The sequence below is a fragment of the Sus scrofa genome, chromosome 6 (assembly GCF_054392235.1).
Source record: "Sus scrofa isolate SSC_HxYL_T2T_F1_AM1 chromosome 6, Sscrofa_HxYL_maternal_Yorkshire_Landrace_v2.0, whole genome shotgun sequence".
NCBI lineage: Eukaryota > Metazoa > Chordata > Mammalia > Artiodactyla > Suidae > Sus > Sus scrofa.
The window spans coordinates 139,603,782-139,631,393 of record NC_139388.1 but is presented as its reverse complement, the minus strand read 5'-3'; the positions used below and the strand labels follow the sequence as shown (position 1 = coordinate 139,631,393).

The 27,612-nt window shown below is 41.0% G+C and overlaps 1 protein-coding gene across 14 annotated transcripts in view; it reads left to right on the top strand.

The window, feature by feature from the left end:
- GIPC2 (GIPC PDZ domain containing family member 2) overlaps positions 1–27,612 on the top strand; it is a 140,074-nt gene that overhangs the window by 75,036 nt on the left and 37,426 nt on the right. For 2 of the 14 annotated variants that reach the window (XR_014807952.1, XR_014807956.1), the window contains exons 6-7: positions 7,909–8,371; positions 11,844–12,966. The exons of 1 other annotated variant lie outside the window; for it this stretch is intronic. Coding sequence is in view for 3 of the 13 variants with exons in the window: in XM_003356421.6 (XP_003356469.2) it covers positions 7,909–8,054 (146 nt within the window). In the remaining 10 variants the exon portion in view is untranslated. Of the gene's footprint in view, positions 1–6,057; positions 6,251–7,908; positions 12,967–27,612 lie in introns of those variants that run through there. 11 more of the 14 variants (XR_014807949.1, XR_014807955.1, XM_003356421.6 and 8 more) reach the window with 9 other exon arrangements.

Genomic DNA, 27,612 nt, shown 5'->3' with positions numbered 1-27,612 from the left:
TAACCAACTCACTAAATGCTGTCTGTCGGCCCCATGAGATGTATTTAGAATTGTAGTCTAGGCACAATTCTGAAAAATGAGTCCTACTTTTCCAGTATTTTATGTAATAGCTACTCCTCTTTCACATCGTGGCTCTCACACAGGATCAGAGCTCTGAGCTTCACTTTCTGGAATGCATGCTAAATGCATTATTTATTTGAAATTACAAAGACTCTTCCTGTACCTACCCATTTACCGGCACTTACTGTACATAAGACACTGGACTAGTTCCCCTGGGCAGAAAAGACTGAGTAAGCTTTTCAAGATCAGTTGGGAGTTTATTCTCTAGTAGCGACAATAATGACAGTAGAAAGCAATGCTGCATAGGCACTGTGAAACCTTACTTTTCAAAGTGTGGCTGGGGACTGGCATTTCCTGGAGTTATTGGAAATGCAGAATTGCAGGCCCTGCTACAAAATTACTGAACTGGAATCTGCATTTTGCCAAGATCTCAGGCAATTTGTTTGCACATTCAAGTTTGAAGAGCACTGACAGAAGATTTTAGGGAATGCAGAGATCACTTCCAGTCAGGGACATAGGGTTTCATGGAGGAAGGAGCCTGGAATGAGTGAAAGGATTCTGATGGTGGAGCTGGTGATTAGGAGGAGGTTATCCTGGGCACATGCAGGAAGGAGGAAAGATGGTGTTTTGAGCTGTTAGATTTATAAGGGTACAGCATTAGTGTAGAGGAGCATTTGGGAAGCAGGGGTCCTTCAGATCAGAAGGCCAGACTAGGATTTAGAGTTTTTAAGACATGCATTGGTACCCTAAGGAATATTTTCATGTGTAAGGATGATGCAGACAGTCTCAGAGGTGGAAAGGGACTTCCTGGTCCTTTTGACTCATTACCTAATAGGCTCAGAGCTGTGCTTTAGGAAGAGAAATCTAGTGTGTCTGTGGGGGATAGTTTGCTGACTGGACTTGGAGACTAAGGAAATAGCATGGTGACAGTGAAGATGCAATGACAATTAGAGACATTGCAAGGAGAGAATCAAGGGGAGGCAGTATTTGGTCCACAGGCAGAAAGAGAAAAGTAATAGGGAGAATGATGGCCCCACGAAAGACAGTGGTGATACCAAGAGAAGGAGCAACAGTTTCTTCAGAAAGGGAGATGTTTGGTTTCTGGACATGCTGTTTGAGATGCTGACAGAACACACAACAGTAGAGTTGTCCACCGTTTATTCAGAACTGGGTACTTGGAACTCAAGAGAAGTCAGGGATGGAAGAGAAGGTTTGGAACCACTCTGGTGAAGACCACCAGGCAGGACCACCGAAGGAGAGGAGGGACACAGAACCTCCAGGTTTATGGGGAGTGTCTCTGGAGTCCTGTTTCCTGAGCACCTGGTTTCTTGTTTCACTGTGTGGAGATGCAATCTGAGGGCTGTTTTCCTCCCTTTCCTTCCTCCCTTTCTGCCTTCCTCCCTTCCTGCCTTCCTTCCCTCTTTCCTTTCTTCTTTCTTTTTTGTCTTTTTGCCATTTCTTGGGCCGCTCCCATGGCATATGGAGGTTCCCAGGCTAGGGGTCAAATCAGAGCCATAGCTGCTGGCCTACGCCAGAGCCACAGCAACTCAGGGATCCAAGCCGTGTCTTCGACCTACACCACAGCTCATGGCAACTCAGGATCCTTAACCCACTGAGCAAGGCCAGGGATCGAACCCGCAACCTCATGGTTCCTAGTCGGATTTGTTAACCACTGAGCCATGACGGAAACTCCTCTTCCTTCTTTCTTTCTTTTTTCATTTCTTCAGTTTGTATCTTTTGGCTTTACTGATCTTTTTAGTTTTATTATTATTATTTTTTAAATGAAAGTATAATTGATTTACAGTGTTCGTGTTCTGTTGTATAGCAAAGTGACCCAATCACAGACATGTGCCTGTGCTGTAAAGTAGGGCCCCATTGCCCATCCAATCCAAATATAACATTTGCATCCAACCCCGCCCAAATGCCTGTCCATCCCACCTCCCTTTCCCTCCCCCTTCCCCCCTAGGAACGCCATGTCTGATCTCCTTGGCCATGACCTATTTCTGTTTTTTTAGATAGGATCATCTGTTCATATTTTATCTTATTTTATCTTATCTTATATTATTTTATTTTATTATTTTATTTGTTGTCTTTTGTCCTTTTAGGGCTGCACCCGCAGCATATGGAGGTTCCCAGGCTAGGGGTCTAATCAGAGCTGTAGCTGTCGGCCTATGCCACAGCCGCAGAAATGTCAGATCCAAGCTGCATCTTCAACCTACAGTACAGCTCATGGCAATGCCAGATCCTTAACCCACTGAGCGAGGCCAGGGTTCGAACTCGCAACCTCATGGTTCCTAGTCGGATTTGCTTCCACTGTGCCACAATGGGAACTCCTGTTCATATTTTAGAGTCCACAAATAAGTGATATAATATGGAATTTGTCTTTTCTTTCTGACTTACTTCACTTAGTATGAGAATCTCCAGTTCCATCCATGTTGCTGCAAATGGCTTTAGTTTGTCTTTTTTAGGCTGAGTAATATTCCTTGGTATATATGTACCACATTTTCTTAATCTACTCATCTGTCGATGGACATTTATGTTGTTTCCATGTCTTGTCTGTTGTAAATAGTGCTGCAGTGAACATAGGGGTACATGTATCTTTTTTAATGAAAGTTTTGTCTGGATATATGCCCAGGAGTGGGATTGCTGGGTCATATGGTAGTTCTATATTTAGTTTTCTGAGGTACCTCCATACTCTTTTCCATAGTGGTTGTACCAATTTACATTCCTACCAACAGTGCAAGAAGGTTCCCTTTTCTCCATACCCTTCTAGCATTTGTTATATGTAGACTGATTAATGATGGCCATTCTGACCAGTGTGAGGTGGTACCTCATTGTAGGTTTGATTTGCATATCTCTAGTTATTGGTGATGTAGAGCATTTTTTCAGATGCCCTTTGGCCATCAGTATGTTTTCTTTGGAGAAATGCCTATTTAGCTGTTGCCCATTTTTCTTTTTCTTTTTCTTTTTTTATATAATGATTTTTATTTTTTCCCATTATAGCTGGTTTACAGTGTTCTGTCAATTTTCTACCATATAGCATGGTGACCCAGTTACACATACATGAATACATTCTTTTTTCTCACACTATCATGCTCAATCATAAGTGACCAGACATAGTTGCCAGTGCTACACAGTAGGATCTCATTGCTAATCCATTCCAAAGGCAATAGTCTGCATCTATTAACCCCAAGCTCCCCATCCATCCCAATCCATCCCCCTCCCCCTTGGCAACTACAAGTCTATTCTCCAAGTCCATGATATTCTTTTCTGTGGAAATGTTCATTTGTGCCATATATCAGATTCCAGATATAAGTGATATCATATGGTATTTGTCTTTCTCTTTCTGACTTACTTCACTCAGGATGAGAGTCTCTAGTTCCACCCATGTTTCTGCAAATGGCATGATGTCATTCTTTTTTTTATGGCTGAGTAGTATTCCACTGTGTATATATACACCACATCTTCCTAATCCAGTCATCTGTTGATGGACATTTGGGTTGTTTACATGTCTTGGCTATTGTGAATAGTGCTTCAATGAACATGCGGGTGCATGTGTCTTTTTTAAGGAAAGTTTTGTCTGGATATATGCCCAAGAGTGGGATTGCTGGGTCATATGCTCATTCTATGCATAGATTTCTAAGGTACATCCGTACTGTTCTCCATAGTGGTTGTACCAGCTTACATTCCCACCAACAGTGCAGGAGGGTTTCCTTTTCTCTATACTGCCTCCAGCATTTGTTATTTGTGATCTTATTAATGATGGCCATTCTGACTGGTGTGAGGTGGTATCTCATGGTAGTTTTGATTTGTATTTCTCTAATAATCAGTTATGTTGAGCATTTTTTTCATGTGCTTGTTGGCCATCTGTGTATCTTCCTTGGAGAAATGTCTATTCAGGTCTTTTGCCCATTTTTCCATTGGGTTGTTAGCTTTTTTGATGTTGGGTTGTAAAAGTTGTTTGTATATTTTAGAGATTAAGCCCTTGTCAGTTGCATCATTTGACAGTATTTTCTCCCATTCTGTAAGTTGTCTTTTTGTTTTCTTTTTGGTTTCCTTTGCTGTGCAAAACATTTTTCAGTTGGGTTGTTTGTTTTTTGTTGTTGAGTTGTACGAGTTTGCATATTTTGGAGATTAGGCCCTTGTCTGTTGGATTGTTTGCCAAGATTTTCTCCCATTCTGTGGGTTGTCTTTTCGTTTTTTTTTTTTTTTTTTTTCAATGGTTTCCTTTGGATGTAAAACTTTTGAGTTTAATTAGGCCCCATTGGTTTATTTGTGTCTTTATTGTCATTATTCTAAGAGGTGGATCAAACAAGATGTTGCTGTGATTTATGTCAAAGAGGATTCTGCCTATGTTTTCCTCTAAGAGATTTATAGTGTCTGGCCTTATATTTAGGTCTTTAATCTTTTTTGAGTTTATTTTTGTGTATGGTATTAGAGAGTGTTCTTTTTTCATTCTTTTACATATAGCATTCCAGTTTTCCCAGCAGCATTTCTTGAAGAGACTATCTTTCTTCTACTGTATGTTCTTGCCTCCTTTGTCATGGATTAGTTGACCATAGGGTGCTTGGGTTCTTTCCTCCTTTCTTGACGGTAATGCTATGACTGTTGAAAGAGCTGAGGCATTCCTTATAGACATTAGAGTGTATCTTAGTGGCTTAGGACATAATTTTTGGAATTCTGCTGGTACTCATGAGCCTACAGAATTTTCAGATCAGCCATAGTTGTTTTTATTACATCCAAAAGGCCCTAGCTAAAAAAACAAAAAAAAAAAGCTTTCCCTCCAATTTGAATATGTCTACTAAATTTTCTTCTATTGTCTGTATAGAGAGTCTTCTCACTAATATTTTATTACAGTGATTTCTTTTTCCTTTCTTTCTTTTTTTTTCTTTTTTTTTTTTTTTTGGCTTCTGCATGCAGCAGCTCGATGTGGGATCTCAGTTCTCAGACCAGGGATTGAACCCAGGCCGTAGTAGTCAAAGTACCAAGTCCTAACCACTAGACCACCAGGGAACTCCCTAGCATGATTTTCAAACATGCAGTACAGTTAAAAGTCTTCATAGTGAGTACTTCTACACCTGTCACCCAGATTCTATCATCAATGTTTTACTATATAATTGCTTTAACATACACTTCCCCCTTTACCCATCCGTGGCAGATATTTTTATAAAAACAGAGTTGATTGTAATATAAAAATTATGTACTGCTTTTTCAGTAAACATTAAAACAAAAAGATTTCCTCAAATTATTACAAAATTATTAATAAACATTTAAAGTTCAAAATATTTCATCAAATATTTCATCTAATATATTTTACCATACCAGTGGTCACAAAATTATCCTGTATCTTATGAAATTAAAAAAAATGATCCTGGAGTTCCCATCGGGGCTCAGCAGAAATGAATCTGACTAGCATCCTTGAGGACACAGGACAGATCCCTGGCCTCCCACGTTGCTCTGGCTGTGGTGTAGGCTGGCAGGTGTAGCTCTGATTTGACCCCCTAGCCCGGGGAACTTCTATATGCTGCAGATGTGGCCTGAAAAAGACCAAAACAAAACAAAACAAAAATGATCTTGCATCTTAGGCTTATTTATTTATTTATTGGCCATACCCACAGCATGCAGAAGTTTCTGGGCCAGGGTCTGAACCTCCACCACAGCAGCAACCTGAGCTGTAGCAGTGACAACACCAGATCCTTAACCAGCCACAAGGAAATCCTTAGGGTACTTTAATTTATTTATTTTTTTAGGGCCACAACCATGGCATGTGAACATTCCCAGGCTAGGGGTCGAATCAGAGCTGCAGCCACCAGCCTACACCACAGCCACAGCAGCTTGGGATCTGAGCTGTATCTGTGACCCACACCACAGCTCATGGCAATGCTGGACCCCTGACCCACTGAACAAGGCCAGGGATCTGAGCTGCATCCTCGTGGACATTAGTCGGGTTTGTTTCTGCTGAGGCCACAATGGAGACACAATTCTTTTGTTTTTAAGCTTTTTTTAAAAAAAGTATGGATTCCCTTATGTGTGGAGGAAATGAAGACACTACGTTGAAGAGATACCTGCACCCCTGTGTTCACAGCAGCACTACTCACAGTAACCAAAACATGGAACCCACCTAAGTGCTCATTGGCAGATGAATGAATAAAGAAGATGAGGTATATGTACAAGGGGGTATTATCCAGCTGTAAAAGGAGGAAATCCTGTCATTTGTGACAACATGGATGAGGCTTGAGGGCTTTCTGGTAAATGAAATGTCAGACAGAAAACTGTAAGGTTTTTCTCTTTGTAATAAGTATTTGGAGGGAAGGTATTTTGAAGCTATGTAAATATTCCATTCCTCTTGAACCAACCAACCAACCTTCCTTCCATCCATCCATTTGTCAATCAACTAATCATTTCATTATGGATTCATTATTTCCTTTTTGTTCAATGGAATTATAATCTGTTACCCTCATGATTTATTGTGATGCTCAAATATGTAACAAATCTCTCAACAGTGTGGCCGCTGTCTTCCTCCCCCTCCCCCATGCCCTCCTTACCATGCCTGCACTTTCCACCCTACACCAGGCTCTGTAGCCATGGGAGGCCTTTATCACTCTAACTAGGCCTTTGATTCCTGCCCAGGTCACCCCATCCCTATTGCACTAATGCTCTGATTGTGGTGCCTATCTATGGGCCACATCTCTTTCCCTCCCCCCAGCCTACCTGTGTTTGTACTGAACTGTTTGGGATAAGGTGTAGCTCTGAAAAGCTCTCAAGAGCCCTAGTGGATCTCAGCTGAAAGACTAGGTCTCTTGGCTCACTCAGAGAAATCACGCAACTTTTGATTTGTTCAACTTTAACCTGGGAGGGAGAAAGAGGCTGGGCTTTGGTGGTGCTCTTTTACCTGGGGGTGCTTCACTCAAGCCCCCAAGTCACACCCATACTGTCTCTTCCTGGTAGCTAGTACTTATAGGGGCCAGAGAAAAAACCAGCTGAGCCTTATGGGCTCCCAGCCAGGTGCAGCAGGTCCCCTGGGAATATGTACGCCTGAAGATGCTGGTTCCCCAGACAGAAAATATGAGGTCCAGACACTTTATTAGAAAACCAGAACAAGGGTATCATCTTCACATTCTATCCCAAACTGGAAAGGGCCTCAGAAAGTTACCTTGATTCCATGAGTAGACAGATACCTTCTGCTTCCTTTTCTCCCCAGCTTGACTCCTATTGCAAATTCTTATCCTTTCTCCTTTTTCATAGTTGGGGGTGGAGGAGTGGCAGGGGGTTCAGAGAGAGCTAGTGTTTATGGGGAGGTGGGTTTCCCATCAGGGTCAGCCATGGGGTTTTCTCTTGTTCCACCCGTAGGGACACCAGAAGTTCCCAACTGATGGGCTCCGAGATGGAGGAGAGGGCAGGGGTAGGGCTGCAAACCTAGGTGCAGTGAACAGATGATTTAAAAAAAATCTTTGTGGAGTGTCTGCTGTGGCTCAGCAGGTTACAAACCTGACTAGGATCCATGAGGATGTGGGTTCGATCCCTAGCCTTGCTCAGTGGGTTAAGGATCTGGAGTTGCTGTGGCTGTGGTATAGGCTGGCAACTGCAGTTCTTTCTGATTCAGCCCCTAGCCTGGGAACTTCCATATGCTGCAGGTACGGCCCTAAAAAACAAAAAACAAAACAAACACAACACCACCCCCCCATGTTGCCCTCTTGATACGTGATTGATAGAGAGTATCTTTTTATTTTAATTTGTATGACGTATGTAGCTCTACATGTTACTCTTAGTAATTTTCCTGGTATCATTTTTCTCAGTCCTCTGATGCTGTTTTGTGTATCATTAATTTTTAAAAATTATTTTTGATAGCTACCACAATGTTTGAAGCTGGAAAGGACAAAGGTAATCCAGATGAATTTGCGGTGGCACTTGATGAAACTCTTGGAGACTTTGCGTTCCCAGATGAATTTGTTTTTGATGTTTGGGGAGTCATTGGTGATGCCAAACGAGAATGACCATGATGTGAATCATCGTCTCTGGAGGAATGAACCGTGGTTCCTTAAAAAAAAACAGTAAGACCTGTTTTAGACACTGTTATGGACTCTGGTTTGGTTTTCTGTGTATGAAATACATGTTCGAAGTATAATTCTCAATGTAACTTTGATTTCTGGGCATTAATGCAGTTGCACATGTAGTATGCTTAATATAAATTGCCTAAAAAGTGATCGATTTTAATATTCATTCAAAAGCTTTTTTAAAGTTAGTTTTCAGGAATATTTCTAGGTAGGTTATTATTATTATTTTTGTTTTTTGCTTTTTTGGGGCCCCACCTGTGGCATATGGACGTTCCCAGGCTAGGGGTCGAACTGGAGCTGCAGCTGCTGGCCTATACCACAGCCACAGCAATGCAAGATCCAAGCTATATCTTCGATCTATGCCACAGCTCATGGCAACGCTGGATCCTTAACCCACTGAGCAAGGCCAGGGATCAAACCCTCCTCCTCATGGATATCAGGTGGGTTAGTTACCACTGAGCCACAGCAGGAACTGCCTAGATAGGTTATTTTGTTCCCTGTTGACAGCCATGTTTTGTTTTGCACATATAAGTAGTGGATTGCAATAGCTTTGTAGTTCTTTTGCAAAACCTTGACGCAGCGAAAACTAGGACTGGAGTACAATTTGCCTCATAGTATCTTTCTTTTGTTGTAGTAGCTTGAACAGAATATTTTCAGCATATGAAATGTGAATTATGCCTACGAAAAATATTGTTTAGGAATACCTTTTTTTTTTTTTTAAATCCTCTGAACCAAGGGAGGAAGATTCCTATAGCCTGTTGATGTCTATGGCCTGTTTTCTCTCTTTGCAAAACAATGATGAACTTATTTTTCTCTTCTTTGTCATTGCTTCTTTGCTTCTTCAAACTTGTTGTAATCTATTGTGTGGTATATGTGTTTGCACGTGTAGAAGAAGGTGAAAAAGAGGCAGATAGGGTAGAAACCACTTATATTTGATTGGTTATTTTTTTAGCAGGTCTTACAACAGTGTTACTTTTCCAATCATATTTCCTGTTGTGTTACCTTTTATAAGCATTCCAGGGAAGGTATTTATGGTCTTTGTAGAACTTTTTTTTTTTTTCAAAGATGGTTGCTTGGAAAATAACCATGTTTGAGAACATTTTGGGGGGTTAAAGAGCAATGCTTTTAAGCCCCCTAAACATGAGAGGAGATGCTATCAGAAATAGATTTCTCCCCAGTGAAAATGAAGGAGGAAAGGAAAAATGAGAAAATATATTAGCCTATTATTTTAGAGTTCTAATGCACTCTCTCTAAAACCTTCCATTATTGAGAAAATTGAGGGTAAATGCCTGTCTTATCACTCTTCCTTGACATCTTACAGATGTAAGAGAAATGGAAATGAATGGTTTCAACATAGATCATTTAATAAGGCAGAGCATGGTGTGACCAAGCGTTCTTCTAAAGTGTTAGATGGAAAATGCTGTGTGCTGCCATAGAAATCAGAAATAATAACCTGGGAGGGCTGTATTCTAGGAAATCAGAAGTAGTTCTCTTTTCATGCTGGGGTAATGCTTAGGTAACGCTGTTGTTTTCTGGTGCAACTTCACTTTTACTGCCTTCCACTCCCTTTTGTACAGAAGTTTAATGCCATGAAGCTGATAGTCTTTGCCTCATTAATCTGAAACGTGCACAGAAACTGCTTTAGTCCTTGATGTGTAACAAAAGTAGTTGCAGAATGTGCATTGCCCTTGCCCATCATTTGGAAATAGGATCCAGCCCAGGCTGTAGGCATTTGTTGCCGCTTGTTTAGTGAATTTCTTTCCGCAGTCCCCAAATACCTATTATTTTCTTCATACCGCTTTTCATAGAAGGACCTAGGTAAAAAGAGCTGATATTTGTAGGGATGGGAAAGTTATTGGATGCCCACAGAAACATTTCAGTTTAAACAAAAAAATAAATCTCGGAGTTCCCGTGGTGGCGTAGTGGTTAACGAATCCGACTAGGAACCATGAGGTTGCGGGTTCGGTCCCTGCCCTTGCTCAGTGGGTTAACGATCCGGCGTTGCCGTGAGCTGTGGTGTGGGTCGCAGACGCGGTTCGGATCCCGCGTTGCTGTGGCTCTGGTGTAGGCCGGAGACTACAGCTCCAATTCGACCCCTAGCCTGGGAACCTACATATGCTGCGGGAGCGGCCCAAGAAATAGCAAAAAGACAAAAAACAAACAACAACAACAACAACAACAAAAATCTCTTGGCACCAGATGGCTAGATTTGAAATGGCAGGTCGTTTGTTATTGATGGCTGTCCGGTTGCCCTTCCCTTTGGGCACATGTGACACTTGGTGCAGATTCTGTGTGATTTGTGGAATCTCATATTCACAAAGTGGTGTGCTCATCATGATCTTTCTAGGTGTTTGATGTGTAAGGTACCCATGGCCATGTACAGCTGCAATGACAACTTGCTTATTAGCATTAAAAGAGCATTATCCTGAAGGCACCTTGTCACCCGGGCACCGGTGCTTTAATACTAATGGTTTTTCCCCCTTGAAATGCCTCTCTCTCACCTCTACTGCTCAACTGATTACGAGGTCAGTTTCTTTACCTCATTTTGTTCCCTTACCTGAAAATACATCTCTTTGCAAACTTGGTGCCTTTTTGGTAAAATTCTCAGTGCATGAAAGGATGCAGGGCTTCTTTCTAGTTGTCACAGGTGGAGGCTGCCCTTCTGCTGGAACTATGAGACAAAGTCATTTTTTTTTAAACATGCCATTTCACTGGCCCCATTAAATGTTTTTGAAAAGCCTTTGTTGTTTCTCTGGTTCTCTAAGAACTTACGCTCACCTCCCCCAATGGAGGAGGATTGTTTTATTCTTTTAAAATTTTGATCATTTTCTTCTTCATTTCCTTTCATGCAAAACAGCATCTTTCAGTGGCCACTAAGAGGACAGGCCATTTTCTTTTCTTCTGTTTTTTTTTTTTTTTTTTTTTTTTTTTTTTTTTTTTTTTTTTTTTTGGTCTTTTTAGGGCTACACCCAGGGCATATGGAGGTTCCCAGGCCTAGGGGTCGAATCGAAGCTATAGCTGCTGGCCTACACCACAGCCACAGCAATGCACGTTTTTTTGGTGTGTGTGAAGAGAAGGCAAAGAATGAATGAACGTTGGGTTCAATGGGCTTTTGAGCATAGCTTGGCTCTGATCAGGTCTACATATTTTGATGACTACAGATGCATCCATTGTGAGTTTTTGTGATGTTTCAAAAATATATAATTATATGATGTGAAACTCTTTAAGAATTCAATTATGAAAGCTGTAATTAGTTAACCTCTGTTTGGGGCTGCTATAGCCAATATTATAATGTGACCGATAAATAGCTAAATAGAGATAATTTAATTTTTCCAAATGATGTTTCATTTGCAATATTTTCCCCCCATACCTTTTACAAATAGACATTTTGCAGGTAAAGCAGATTTTGCTTAGGTCCATGTTATTGCTAGGCCTCCGCCAAGTCCAGAGAGCGCCTTCTTGGATCCATCCCTTATCGTTGCCTCCCTAACAAGTAGCAAAATGGATTTCATTTGCAAACGGTGTTTTTGAGGAGTTCCCATCTTGGCGCAGTGGTTAATGAATCCACCTAGGAACCATGAGGTTGTGGGTTCGATCCTTGGCCTTGCTCAGTGGGTTATGGATCCAGCGTTGCCATGAGCTGTGGTGTAGGTCACAGATGCGGCCTGGATCCCGCATTGCTGTGGCTCTGGTGTAGGCCGGTGGCTACAGCTCCGATTGGACCCCTAGCCTGGGAACCTCCATATGCTGTGGGAAGCGGCCCTAGAAAAGGCAAAAAAAAACCCAAAAAACAAAAAATGGTGTTTTCGAAATAATGGTTCTTCTAAATAGAGCAGATTAATCCATCAAAGATGTAAAAGAGTGATCTTATGATTATCCTTTCACTCTGTGATCCATCTCAAAATATACAGATGCTGTGGTTCTGGTGGAAGTGATAGGTTAAAAGGATAGTTGAGTGTTTTATCCAAACTGTTGAGTGATTAAAGAGATAGGAGATGCTACTCAACTCACAGACCCAAGTATTATTTCTCTGTGTAAAATGCATGTATTGGGCTGTGGGAAGGAAATCCTGTGAAATCGGATTGTTATGATCATTATACAACTACACATGTGATAAATTCATCTGAGTAATAAAAAAATGCATGTTTATTATCCCCTTGACATGTATTGAAAGAGATATCAGAGTAATTACCAGTCCTTACACGTATCATGGTCATAAAATGTTTCTAAGATTGGGAAGTATACAAATGGCACAGTTCGTTCCTACCTATTACCTGAAAACCTAGGTCTAAGAAATCACTCAGGATGGTTATTATCTGCTAGGAGGGTGAGCAAAAGTTGCGTATGACATTTTTATTTCAATTGGACGTATCACATCTCTGTGAGATTTAAGTATATCCATAGATGTTTTCAAGCTATAGGAACAAAAAGGAGAAATTAAAAAGTTTCTGATAGTTTTAAGTAAATATTTTATATTATGACCTGTTGGTCCCATGTATATAATATTGACCATATACAGGTGAAATATTCTACTTTTTCAGAAAGAAATATTTTCTCTATTATAAAAATCATAGCATATACTTTAGACTGTGTTTTTGAGATTGAATTTGGAAATCTATTAATATGTGAGATTAGAAATTATATTTTGATATTGTTTAAAAATGTAATATTTACTGTATTTCTACTTAAATGTACATTTTCATGTATTGATCAAAAAGTAAATTATTTGTAAAGCTATAATAATTTGATTTTTCTGATATTTAAAATGGAACTCAAATAAAAACCTTTTCATGAAAAAAGTGATGAATGTTTTTATTATGAAAACAATAAAGATTGGGAGTTTTAAATATCAGACTTTTGAGTTTTGTCTAACTAAATGATGGGAATAACACATGCGATTGTCAAGGCCTTTATGTTTTTAACATATCTTTGGTATATTTTTTTCTTAACATCTTTGGTAACAAGGTATGGCCTCCAGGGTCTCTTAGTTTTAAATTCCCCAAATTTGCTTTGATGCAGTAAAAATACATGAGATATGCACTGTTCATACTAAGAAGAAATAGTCAGAAATGGTTTCTGTTATAAGATGAAGGTTTACCCAGGGTGACACTTTCTCTTTTATCCAACCAATTTTTTGGTAGTAATTTCGAAGCAGTAGTATAAATGGAAGAAATACCAGCCCCTAGCTCTTCCTAGTTTTGCCTTTTGGAGTCATTAGTCCCTCTTTGATAAAGTTTGAAGGCCTTTTAGAAATCCTTACAAATGTGCTATTTCCACATATGTGGGGGCAGCGTCCAGGAATCTGCATTTTGACACCTCCTCCAGATGGTTCTCATTGAAGTGAATCATGGACCTTTACTGAGCGTCTCTGAAGATCCGGCCCTAGCCCTAGGGTGGAACAGTGGTTATGACTCAAGCGCTCAGGGTCTATCAAGGTAAAGAGAGGCGTAAAAGAGATCTTTAATGCAATTAGCTAAGTGCTGAAATGCATGGATGTAGACTGGGAAAAAAGCCGTATGTAACAGTAGGACTTCTTTTCTTTTTCTCTTTTTAAAGGCTGCACCAAGGCATGTGGAAGTTCCCAGGCTAGGGGTTGAATTGGAGCTACAGCTGCTGGCCTGCCCCAAAGCCACAGCAACATGAAATCCCAGCCTCATCTGCACCCTACGCCGCAGGTTGTGGCAATGCCGGATCCTTAACCCACTGAGTGAGGCCAGGGATGGAACCCACATCCTCATGGATACTAGTCAGGATCTTAATTTGCTGAGCCACTGTGGGAACTCCAGTAGGATTTCTTTTAATTTCACTAGGTGGGTGATTATCTAAATGTAACATTATTTGTAATTTGTTATTTTAAAGAAATAGGCTCCCTAATTGGCACACTATGGATTAGCCTATGTGATGGCTTTGCCTCAGTTTATATGCAGTATTTGATGCTTACCCTCGATGCAATATTGGCTCTTTCTCTTACCCTTATAGATTTTTATTTTTTATTCTTGTCTAGTTTGTAGATAAAGACCCTCTGAAACAAATGGTTTCTAAATAACATTTTTGCTTTCAGGGGAATGGAATTGACATATACGGTAAGAAGATTGACCTTTCTCTGTGAGAGGAATTTCAGTGGGTGCTGGCGTTTCGATTATGGAAAAGTGAAGCTTGTAAAAATGCTACTGGAATTCTCCTTTTATAGATTTTTTTCTCTTATCGAGGTCCCTTCCTATAGGGGGTAGAATGCAGAATGTGATTCATGCTTCATTCTCTTATGCGTCATCTAAAAATATGTGGGAAATACCACTTAGGATTTAAAAAACGTTATATATCCAATGAACTCATTTAGCTTTGAAAAAGTGGTTTCTCTCCGAGTTAAAATTTCTGTCCCCTTATTCATGTAGGTTATGGTGAAAATAATTTGTTTTAATTTGAACAGCTTTCTAGTGAAAAGTAAACAGAAATATAAAAATGAAAGAAACCAAAGACTCTCTTCCCCATAAAACAAGAAGACAACTTCCTCTTTTGCAACAGCACTGGAGAAAAATGAGGAAACGAGATCTTACAAATTTAAGGAATGAAGGAGGAGGACCCATGAAACTTTACGATAATGGGATAAGGGAAACATTGCAGCCACCTTCCCGCAATGCCCTTCCCTCTCTCCAGTCATTCCATTCCTGCTCTTCCTTTCCTGTCTCACCTCCATCCATGCCTCAGACCTTGGACCCGAGTTCCTCTCCCTCTTCCACTCTCTTCTTAGGTGACTTATCCTTTCCCGTGCCTTTAAATATCTTTATATTTGTCAACCCCTGAATCTGTAGCACCAGTTGGAGCCTGTCTTCTGACATCTTCACTTGGTGCACTAAAACCTTAATGTGTCTAGGAGGAAAACAGATTTTTCTTAAAAGTCCTATTTTCCTCAATTTTCTGCGACAGGAGGTGGCACCGTAATTCACCTCACTGCTCTTTTACCTACTGTGTCTAATGCAGCAGCAAGTCCTTTCCATTGTATTTTCAAAGATGCCTCCCACGTATGTCCACATCTCACCAGCCTCACTGTCACCTGCTTCATCCACATGTCATTTCTCCTGTGGCCGCCGCCGCAGGCTCTGTGCTGCATGGTAACGAGAGCGCTCTAGGAATGTTCAGCTCCCTCGATTTTCTTTCTTTTTGCCTGAGTGACAGAAGCTGTATAATTGTATATTCGTCATTTCTTTTTCTTTCTTTAACCCATTGGACGAGGCCAGGGATTGAACCAGTGTCCTCATGGTGGTTACCAGTTGGGTTTATTACTGCTGAGCCACAATGGGAACTCTTTAACTCCCTTTAAAATGAAAATGTCAGTGCCTCACTTTTTTCTTCTCTGGATAGGTTTGGCATTAAGCTTTTTTTCTATCTTTGAGGGAAAGGGTTTTTGGATGATTCAAAATGACCAGTTTTGACTCAAATCCATGAGTTTTTGGATGATTCAGTTTCTACTAAAATGCCCGCAGGGTCTACTGTAAAAGAACTAGCAGGAAGGAGGCAAGATGAAGGACTTCCACAGGTGTAGACTAAAGGGGTGAAGGCTAAAGTGTGTGTGTGTGTGTGTGTGTGTGTGTGTGTGTGTAGGTGTGTGAGTGTATGTGCATGTAGGTGTGGGTAGGTGTGTATGTGTAGGTGTGTGAGTGTGTGTGTGTGTATAGGTGTGGGTAGATGTATAGGTAGGTGTGTGTGTAGGTGTGTGCAGGTGTGTATGTGTGAGTAGGGGTGTGTGTGTAGATATGTATGTGTGGGTAGGTGTATGATGTGTAGGTGTGTAGGTGTGGGTAAGTGTATGAGTGTGTAGGTGTGTAGGTGTAGGTAGATGTGTATGTAGCTATGAGTAGGTGAGTGTGTAGGTGTGTGTAGGTGTGTAAGAAGGGCAAGTAGGTGTGAGCAGGTGAGTGTGTAGGTGTGAGTAGGTGAGTGTGTAGGTGTGTGTAGGTGTGAGTAGGTGAGTGTAGGTGTGGGTAGATGTGTGTGTAGGTGTGTGAGTGTGTAGGTGTGAGTGATGTGTGTGTAGATGTGTGGGTAGGTGTGTATGTGTAGGTGTGTATGTGTGGGTAGGTGTATGAGTGTGTCGGTGTGGGTAGATGTGTATGTAGGTGTGAGTAGGGGTGTGTGTAGGTGTGGATAGATGTGTGTGCGTAGGAAGGGCAGAGAGAGCAGTGTGTTTAAAGGCCCAAGCTGAAGAGGACGGTACCTTGTTTTCCTGCAGGCACATCATGGTTAGATGGAGAGTTTAGAGCAACAAAACCTTTTCGGAACAAGAGTCTTTCAAAGTTTCCAGATCTCTCCTCGTGACGCAGAGGGGGTAGGACCCTTAGTGAGGGGTGATGTTTGAGCACCCAAGACCCATGCAGAAGCTTGAGTCATTGACCAGAGAGCTCCAGCCTTCTTAGAACCAGCACTTCCCATCCCCATTTGCTTCTCTCATCAATGTTCACTGAGGGTTTTGTTTGTCACCAGTCTTGCCTGTTGTCTGACGGTAGTGTCACCCCATCAGCTGGGACCTCTGGCTTCTTCTCGTGACTGCCCTATCCTCAGGCTTTTTTTAAAAATTAAAAATAAATTTTTATTTTATTTATTTTTTTGTCTTTTGTCCTTCCAGGGCTGCACCCTCGGCATATGGAGGTTCCCAGGCTAGGGGTCTAATTGGAGCTGTTGCTGCCGGCCTACACCACAGCCACAGCAATGTGGGATCCGAGCTGAGTCTGTGACCTACAACCACAGCTCATGACAACTTGGGATCGTTAACCCACTAAGTGAGGCCAGGGATTGAACCTGCGTCCTCATGGTTCCTAGTCAGATTCGTTTCTGCTGTGCTATGATGGGAACTCCTAAAAACAAATTTTTTTGGCCATGCCCATAGCAGGCAGAAGTTTGGGGGCCAGGGATTGAACCTGTGCCACTGTGGTGACCCAAGCCACAGCAGTGATAGCACCAGATCCTTAACCTACTGAGCCACCAGGGAACTCCCCCAGGCTCTCTCTCTTTTTTTTTTTAAAGCACACATAAGCTTTAAAAAAGAGATACAGTCTTTTGGATGCCTGGTAGCCCCTGAGGGAAAAATCCTTGCTTCTGTACTTGAAAGGCTAACCTGAACTAGCTCAAGGTTCCTGACTGGGACATCCGCAAATGGCATGTTAATGGGATCACATAACTCCCTTTCAAGCTCTTTATAGTGGCCTCCAGAGTCCTGCCCTCCTCACTGCCACACTCCCCTTAGCTCTGTGCTCTGGTTACACTGAGCTCTCTTTTGACTTCCAAGTCCTTTCTCAGATCTTTTTTCTTGCTGTTTTCTCTGCCTTGAACACCCTTCCTCCTATTCTCACGGCTTGGTCCTTGTCATCCTTCTTTTGTTAGTTTAAATGTCACTTCTCTGGAAAAGGCTGTTTTGACCTCCTCCTTCTCCTTATTCTCTATATTCTTTTTTTTTTTTAATGCCCCCCCCCCCCCCCCGCATGCCACAGCAGCGAGAACGCCAGGTCCTTAATACCCTAGGCCACCAGGGAATTCCAGTTCTCTGTATTCTTGACTTCAGCCCTTGTTTGTTTTCATCACAACCCACAGTTATTTGTAATTTTTTTTATTAGTTTGTTTTTATTTTCTATTCCCCACTGAAGATGAGCTTCTTGGTGGTGGGATTGTTTATGTCTTTCTCATCATCGTATCCCCAGCACTTAGCATGGAGCCTGGTGTATAGCAAGAGCTTAAAAAGTCATTTGATGAGGAACTTAGATTACAAACGTATTGAGTGCCTACTGTGTGTCCAGCTGTAGGAAAGCCCTCAACAGCTCCCCTGAGATGGGTCAAGATTATTCCCATTTTAAAGATGAAGAAATAGGTCCAAAGAAATCAAACAACTCGCTCTGGCACCTCTTTGATTAGTGGCAAAGACGAGATTTGAACTTCCTTTTGAGTCCTGAGCTTTCTGCAAAATTGATCCTGTTAATACTTTACCCGAGCAATGTTTGGAGTCACTCAACTGAAGAAATGTGTGGAGGGGATCAAAAGTTGGGGAACAAAGCTATAGATTCTGTTAACAGCTCTCCTTGGCCTGAGGGAGGGAGCTGCTACACAGGGTCAAGCCAAGGAGTAGACTTAAAAGGCTAAGTGACAGATTTTAGGTTAGAAATCATATACTGAAGGATTTTAATGGTTCTTTAAAATTGTAATTGGTAATAAGTCTGGATTTTTTTGTACTCACAGACATAATAATTTCTTGCTAGTTTGATTGAACAACAACAAAAAAAGATTAAGTCCTGACCATTTTTTAGAGAATGAGTTCTGGCTACTGAAATCCTTCAAAGCTGCTTTGATCAAAGAATAGATCTGTGGTTGCCAAAGGGGAGGGGGAGGGAGTGGGATGGACTGGGATTTTGGGATTAATAGATGCAAACTCTACATTTAGAATCTATCAACAGTGAGGTTGTACTGTACAGCACAGGGGACTATATCCAGTCTCCGGGGATAGACCATGGTGGGAGATAATACAAGAATGAGAATGTATATATATGTATGACTGGGTCACTTTGCTGTACAGCGGAAATTGGCACAATGTTGTAAATCAACCATAATAAAAAAATTTAAAAACCAAACATCACTTCAAAAAACTTCTGTTTAAAGTGATTTCATGGTTTAGTTATTTTGACTGGGGCTCTGCGTATTTTGCTCTGGAGTCATTATTGTTTATGTTTCAGTAAACTCTTAAGGGGTGATCTTCAGGCTTGTTTTTAATAGGATGAAACAAATTTAAAAAAGTAGCAGCTTGTTATCAAATGCTCTGTGTGCCTTTTACTGTTTGAAAATGTCATTAGCATTTGGGGTTTCATGGAGCATGGAATATCATCATTAACCATTTTTAAGACTAAGATACTTGAGTTCTGAGAAATGAATTGGGAAGTTATATTGCTTCAGACTACTTATTTCTGGACCAAAACTCTTAATTTATATGCTGAAGGGGGGAGTTTATCGAGATGATTGTAAATTCCGTGAATATGTTCCCTACTCAATTCTTTTCTATACATGAGTGGTCCATTTCAACATATCAGCTTAAGAGTGATGAGTAGGGAATATTTGTAAGGCTTTCTTCAATATTAAACAGGAAGTAAGACTATTTGTAACTACGGTGTTTTGAAAGATTATATCAACCATGTTCCTTTCCAGGGCATTACATATTCATTTGTAATTTGGACATGTTTATCGCATTCCTATTGAAATGAGGTCCAAGGACGTTCTGAAGTGGGAAGGTACACTGACAAATAGAGACAAGCAGCATTTTCAAGAGCGATCATTTTAAAATTCCAAGGAGTAGTTCTATGGCTCTCCTTGTTAACTTCCTTGATAGACATTTTTAATAAGCTTGGTTTAATATTTAAAAATAAATTAATTCATTCCTAGAAAGATTCCTCCAGGTGATCTATTGCTTATTTCACTAATTAGAAACTCCACTGCTATCTCCTTGTCCAATATGGCGGAATTCACTAGGCAACTTAAAAAATTTACCTTGGCTGTCCAGTAGGTGGCATTGCCTGCCCTGGCTGCTACCTCAAGTCTCTCTTCCTCTGGGGGAACCAGAATAGCAAGTCAGGTATTTGTTACATTTTTGTCGTATCCATTCTGACTTGTCCACAGTCTCATTTTTGAGCTTATCTGTGATTTCTCTAAGGGTAGTCCCTTGACAGCTAAAGTGTCTTTGATACCCAGATAACTTCTCCTCGAAGTCTTGGGGCTGATATCGTGTGGTTTCAGAGAGCGTTCAGAGCAAATGACTAATTCTACAAAACCAACCAAGGTTCCTCTAGACGTGAGAGGTGAAGAAATGACTGAGCACTGAAATGCTACAGAGGTAATTATGGTTAATATCCTGTGAAAGTTATAGATGGCTTCAAACCAAGCATAAAATTAAATAGGTACGTTAAAACCTTTAAAACCTCATTCATGACTTCAAAACTTTTAAATAAGTTTCGAGCAAACAGTTAATTGGGAATTCATTTGTTCTTTGCCTGAAGAAATAACACAAATTGAACTTTCCCCAGATTTAGTAATTAACTAAAAACTTTATTTCCATTGAATTAGAATTCTGGCCAGAGGTTGATTCCTATGCTACTATTTCAACAGCTATCACCTGAACTAACACTTCTTCTCCTTGGTGTTTTTCACATTTAAATAATTTGCCAACACTTTTGAGGTACATCACTTTTGTGCTTATCATAGGATTTTGCTCCTTACTTATTATATATTAGCTCTGTTATCACCTGATGTTACTTGGGAGACCCATTGGCTAAAGTTAAATCACATTTGTCAGAAAGAAGAGTGTTTAAAGTTGGAATTGTAATAGTCTCCTATCCTCGTAATATGCAACTGCTCTCTTATAGATCACATCCATCAATTCAGCACCTCCAATGCAAAATGTTTTCTCTGGGCTTCATAACTGGTCTTGGTATGACAGAGGCTCACGGGGAAGAATAGAGATATAAAAGCAACGGAGAAGCTGAAAGCAATCAGTGGCTTCTCGAAAATTTCCCTGTACTAGACCTACTGAAAAGCCCTGCTGTAAGCATTGATCTTATTTTAAATGTCCAACTTCTTCATGTTGTTTTGATAAGAAGGATTTCATAATCTCTAGAGCTTAGTAATTGGTTCCAGGAATAGCATAGACACTTAGGTGGTAAATGGTAGACATTAAACTCTTGTTATAACATAGCTGATCTGTGGCTCATTTTGGCATCGCTCTTTTCTCTGTCCACAGAGTTTTATTAGGTATGGCATAGTTCTTCCTTGTTGGAACCACACATCCCAGCCAAATGGGCTTAAATCTCAATAGCCAGTGAGAGACTGTATCTCCTGTTTGACAGTCACAGGGGTCAGTATCCATGTGCCTTATTTTCTGGTATCTGGAGGGTTATGGCTCATCTCTTTGAGGGCAAAGTCTCCACTTCAAGCATCAGTCCCAACTGCCCCAGAGGGAATATTCTTCTCTTGATTTATGATCTGGGACCTCTCATTGTCCCTGGACTCCTCTAAGCTGAACTTTATGTAAATCATCCTCTTAGGTTTCAGTTATAGAGAGCAGAATCTGCTGAAGTTGCTTTATGCAGAAAGGGATTATTATAAGTTATTAAATAGGTCTCAGAATTATTAGATGGACTGGAGAGAAGACTCTAAGCTGAGGAGGCAGACACTGGGGTGAATTCTCAAAGCCTTGATGCCCCACTGGTTTGCTAAAAGAGCTGCTGCCCTGGTCAGGAAGCTGCTTTTGCTAAAATGGTACCAACTCTGGGGCCATACCACTCTGCTCTAGCTGCACTGGCACAAATGATGCCATGGGCTTTTCCTTTTGCAATTAATTTGTCCTGAATTCAAGTCTTAATTGCATGTGATTGGCAGAACTTAAGTCACATCCATAACCCATAGCTTCAAAGGAACTTGAAGAAAATAAAAGCTTTTTGGCCATTGAAGTATCAGAAGGATCACGTAAGATTATTGGAATAGACGTGACCATGCCAATCCACAATTTTTGCCACTACTCATAGTCTGTTGAAGTCAGATTGAGTCAACTCACTTCCCCAATTAGTAAAAATCCATGCATCCTTTTTTTTTCCTTTTGTCTCTTTAGGGCCACACACCTAGCCTATGGAGGTTCCCAGGCTAGGGGTTAAATTGGAGCCATAGCCACTAGCCTACACCACAGCCACAGCAAAGCAAGATCTGAGCTGCATCTGTGACCTACACCACAGTTCACAGCAATGCCAGATCCTTAGCCCACTGAGCGAGGCGAGGCCAGGGATCAAACCTGAGTCCTCATGGATACTAGTCAGATTCGTTTCTGCTGAGTCATGAAAAGAACTCTTCATCCAGCCTTTTTTGTCATGATGTGTAGTAAGCAGATAGCCAGAATATATTTATATAGATTGGTAAAGTGTTTTTCCTTTATCTCTGCTGCCATGCTTCTACTTCTAAATAAAATCAGTAGTTTAATGAATAAGAAATAATATCTTTTGTAGAGGCTTATGTGAAAGTTGGTAAAATATTGAACATAGATGGATGATACGGTACCACCCAAGCAGATCCCATTGCCTTAAGACAAAATCATCTACATGAGAAGATTTTGTTCTTGAAGATAGGAAGTAAAAGTGAGTTTCATAGATTAATTGTTGAGTTGTGTGGTGGGAGGCAACTTGTTGGTACACCTGTTTTTCTGCATTTCTCTTTGGTGTTAGGGGACATATCAAGGCTGCTTTTAGTTTGGGACTCGGTGAGTGGGCATCCATCCACTGCATTTTCCTTTCATTTTTATTTTACTTGTTGGGTCATTGAAATGTTCCAGTTTCAATCTTTTGAAATCTTTTCAATCTTCAATACTTTTCCTTAAAATAATTTTTTTTTTTTTTGTCTTTTTAGGGCTGCAGGTGCAGCATATGGAAGTTCCTGGGCTAGGGGTCGAATCGGAGCTATAGCTACCAGTCTACATCACAGCCACAGCAATGCGGGATCCAAGCCACATCTGTGGCATACACCACAGCTCATGGCAATGCCATATCCTTAACCCACTATTGAGGCCAGGGATTGAACCTGCATCCTCTTGGATACTAGTTGGGCTCTTAACCTGCTGAGCCACGACGGGAACTCCCGATTTTATGATTTCATTAGTAAGAGTGGTTAGAAAATTACTCAGTGAATTCTAACCCTGTGGTTAATGATTTCCATTCTTTTCTGATCACACCTCAATGCTAATGAAATCTCTCCTTCTATATCTGCTTTCTAGTGAGCTGACTCTGTCCACAAAATTGGCTGTGCTTATTCTTTCAGATGGAATATTGGAGTTTGAAGGATCTCAAGACACTTTGCTCAGATGTGACTCTCTGGACCCTACATTCTAAGCCAGAAGCTCTGCTCTTGCTCTGAAAGCTTTGAAATGATAGCTTTATTTGATTGGTGCTTCACATATGTTAATTATGAAACCCTGGGTTTCTTCCCAGAAAATGTACAAATGTACTCTATGAAGTGAAAAGGCTTTTGGATATTTATATATGATTTTGGTAATATATGTATAAAAGCCATTTTTGTGGCTTTAAAGAAGCGTCAGACCTCTGATTGCATTACAATTCCCATAAAGCTAAAGCGAAGCTGAACTTGGAGTTCTTTTCATGGCTCAGCGGTAACCAACCCGACTAGCATCCATGAGGATGTGGGTTTGATCCCTGGCCTTGCTCGGTGTGTTAAGGATTTGGCGTTGCTGTGGCTGTGATGTAGGTTGAAGATACAGCTCTGATCCTGCGTTGCTATGGCTGTGGTGTAGGCCTGCAGCTGGGTCCTCAGTTCAACCCTTAGCCTGGGAACTTCCATATGCCAAGGATGCAGCCCTAAAAAGACAAAAAAAACAAAACAAAGCAAAAACCCAAAAAACAAAAACAAAAGGTGAAGCTGACCTTACATTTTTAATTGGCACCAAGATTAGATGTGTGTGTCTCAAAAAGATTTTTCAAGGTGGTAGAAAGACAGATTAGAAAAAAAAAATTGGAAATGAACATTCTTTTTGCCTAATTAGCCTAGAAAGATCCCTTGGTTTTTAGGAACAGAAAAGAAGAAATGCCAGGTGAGTGGATAATGCAGTGAGGTTCTTAAATAATTCATTTTTGACATGTTCTACTGCCATCTCGAAGAATGTAAATATTTCTTGCTCTAAGCAAGCACATCAGGCCTTGGGAACTTGCCTTCCTATAAACCCTGCTCTTTTGATAATCCAAAGAGGTCTTGGGTTCTCAGCCTTGTACCTGACAGGGCTGTAACCAAGCCACACAACATGGCTTTCTTTTTTCTTCTATTCCATTCTGGTAGATTACTTTTCTCCAAATATATATATATATATATATATATATATATTTTTTTTTTTTTTTTTGCTTTTTTTGGGCTGCACTGTGACATATGGAAGTTTCCAGGCTAGGGGCCGAATTGGAGCTACAGCTGTTGCTGGCCTATGCCACAGCCACAGCAACGCCAGATCCGAGCCACGTCTGCGACCTACACCACAGCTCATGGCAACACCAGATCCCTGACCCAGTGAGTGAGGCCAGGGATCAAACCCACATCCTCATGGATATTAGTTGGAGTCCTTTCCACTGTGCCACAGCGAGAACTCCTAAATATTCATTTTTTAAAATTGTTATTTCCCCAATATATTTTTTTTCCCACTGTACAGCATGGGGACCCAGTTACACATACATGTATACATTCTTTTTTCTCCCATTATCATGCTCTGTCATAAGCAACTAGACATAGTTCTCAGTGCTACTACACAGCAGGATCTCATTGCTAATCCATTCCAAAAGCAATAGTTTGTATCCATTAACCCCAAGCTCCCAATCCATCCCACTCCCTCCTCCTCCCCCCCGGGCAACCACAACTCTATTCTCCAAGTCCATGATTTTGTTTTCTGTGGAAAGATTCATTTGTGCTGTGTATTACATACCAGATATGTGATATCATATGGTATTTGTCTTTCTCTTTCTGACTTCACTCAGGATGAGAGTCTCTAGTTCCATCCATGTTGCTGCAAATGGCATTATTTTGTTCTTTTTTATGGTTGAGTAATATTCATTTTTAAATTTCAAAAAATTATTGAACACCTATTATTTAAGGTCTGTGTCACCCCACATGTGGGAGACATAAAGTTGTGATGCCTACCCTCAGAGAGCTTAACTAAGACCTAGTCCTGACTCTAGCACTAACCCTTTGCTCTGGACAAGGGGGTAGGGCCTCCTTGTCTATTCTCCATGTCATTCTCAAGCTATCATTCTCTGACGTTTGCTTTCTTTTTCACCAGACATCCTGTTGACTGCTGTTTGTAATTTTGCTAATGTTTCTCACCACCTGATTTCAGTTTTCCTTTCTGCCTTTTTGGTACTCATTTCTCCAACTCGGACCTTTTTTTTCCTTGTCCTTGTCTATATGGCAAATGTGAAAAATAATATGCTTTACTTAGTAAAATTTTTATCAGATAGAAGCTCAAATCCTGAAAGTATTAATTTGAAAGTTATGTCTTAGTCAGCTTAAGGGTTCCCTGAGGGCATAGTAATTGAAAATCTACATTTAAAAATCTAATTTAAAGTTTAAAAATGAAGGATACACATGTAAATGATATTCCTAATTGCTATAAAGGGAATTGTGGGTTCTTAAGTATTTGATGTTAGAGAGTACTTCTATTAAATCCCAGACTAGTAAAATGTATAAATGATAAAGTTACTCTAAGGATAAGAAAGGGTTGAGAGAAGCTCATTTTGTTGTTGTTGTTGTGGTGTAGTTTTATTTTTTATTTTTTATTTTATTTTTATTAGAGTATGGTTGATTTACAGTGTTGTGTCAATTTCTGCTGTATAGCACAGCAACCCAGTCATACATATACACACATTTTTTCCTCATACTGTCTTCAATCATGTTCTATCCCAAGAGACTGGATATAGTTCCCTGTGCTGTACAGTAGGACAGGCTCGTTTTAAAAGTAAATGTGAAAGACTATAGTTTCAGGGATCATTTCTATAGTTTGTAAAAGTAATTATGATGGTGAATTTTGTGGGTCACCTTGACTGGGCCACAAGTTGCCCAGATATTTGATATTTGGTGTTTCTTCGAGGGTGGTTTTTTTTGGTTTGTTTATTTATTTATTTTTTAGGGCCACACCCAAGGCATATGGAGGTTCCATGACTAGGGGTCTAATCAGAGCTATAGCTGCTGGCCTATGCCACAGCCACAGCAACTCGGGATCCGAGCCTCAGCTGCAACCTACACCACGGCTCACTACATCACGGCTCACACTGAATCCTTAACCCACTAAGCAAGGCCAGGGATCGAACCCACAACCTCATGGTTCCTAGTCGGATTTGTTAACCACTGTGCCACAACAGGAACTCCTACTCTAGTTTTTTATTGAAGATATCTATGTACCTGTATCTATATCTATGTATCTCTCATATACATATACATACACATGCACGCACCTGTATGGCTTTTAACGGTCTCTATTTTCTACAGAATAAAGCCCAAATTTTTAATTAAAAAAATTTTTTTTTGTCTTTTTGCCTTTTCTAGGGCTGCACCCGAGGCATATGGAGGTTCCCAGGCTAGGGGTCGAATCGGAGCTGTAGCCACCGTCCTTCTCCAGAGCCACAGCAACATGGGACCCGAGCCTTGCCTGCAACCTACACCAGAGCTCATGGCAACACCAAATTCTTAACCCACTGAGCAAGGCCAGGGATCGAACCTGCAACCTCATGGTTCCCAGTCAGATTTGTTAGCCACTGAGCCACGACGGGAACTCCCCAATTTTTAAAATTTATTTTTTCTTTTTCTTTGTTATGGTACCCCTCGCATGTGGGAGTTCCCAGGTCAGGGATCAAACCCATATCACACTGACAATGCCAGATTCCTAACTGCTAGGCCACGAGGGAACTCCCAAAGTCCAAATTTTTGCATGTCGTTTAAGATCCATAGCAGTTGGCCCAAATGGCTAACCCTTTTGAGTTCATTTCCTGCAACTCTCCCCGAGTGCCTACCTTTCAGCCAGAGAGAGATCCCTACACTCCTTAGGCCATGTTGTCTATTTCACTCCTTTGCTGGTGTTGTTCCCTCTGCTATATGTACGTTAGTGACTATAAGAGATAAACCCCTAAACCTCCAGGACTTAGTCTGATGAAAGCGTATTTATTATATTTGCTCAGACAATAGTGAAATACAATCACTTCTGAGGGTGGCCTTTCTCCACATGTTTCAGGGCCCGGTTTCCTCTATCCCGTGGCTGCTCTACCTTCACACCACGACTCCCAAGGTTTTCCTCTTCATCTCCCTTCAGCTGGAAGGGAAAGGGCATGGAGGGTCATGCGTCAAGGGCTGCATGGACCAGGTCTGGAAGCAATAAATGTGATGTTTCGTTGGTCAAAAGTGATACGTGGCTGTGTCTAGCCACAAGGGAGGTTGGGAAACATAATCTAGCAGTGTGACCAGGAGAAAAAGGAAATGGTTTTCAGTAATTTGCTAACCAGTGTCCTCCACAGTCTTTCCTTCTGGCTACAAACGCTTCCATTCTTTCTTCTTTCCGTAGACACATTCTTTTCTCCCAAGAGGCAACCCCAAGACCCATGACATCATTGTAGCAGGACCAAGTTGACCTTCAGATGACATACATGGTGTTTGGATGGGGCTTCTTGGGGAGATCTGTGAATAAAAAGATAAGCTGTTGGGGAGTTCCCATTGTGGTGCAGCAGAAACAAATCCGACTAGTATCTGTGAGGGTGCGGGTTTAATCCTTGCCCTCGCTCATTGAGTCAGGGATCCGTTGTTGCCATGAGATGTGGTGTAGGTTGCAGATGGGGCTTGGATCTCACATTGCTGTGGCTGTGGCTGTGGCTGGCAGGGGTAGCTCAGATTTGACCCCTAGCCTGGGAACTTCCATATGCTGCAGGCGTGGCCCTAAAAAGCAAAAAAAAAAAAA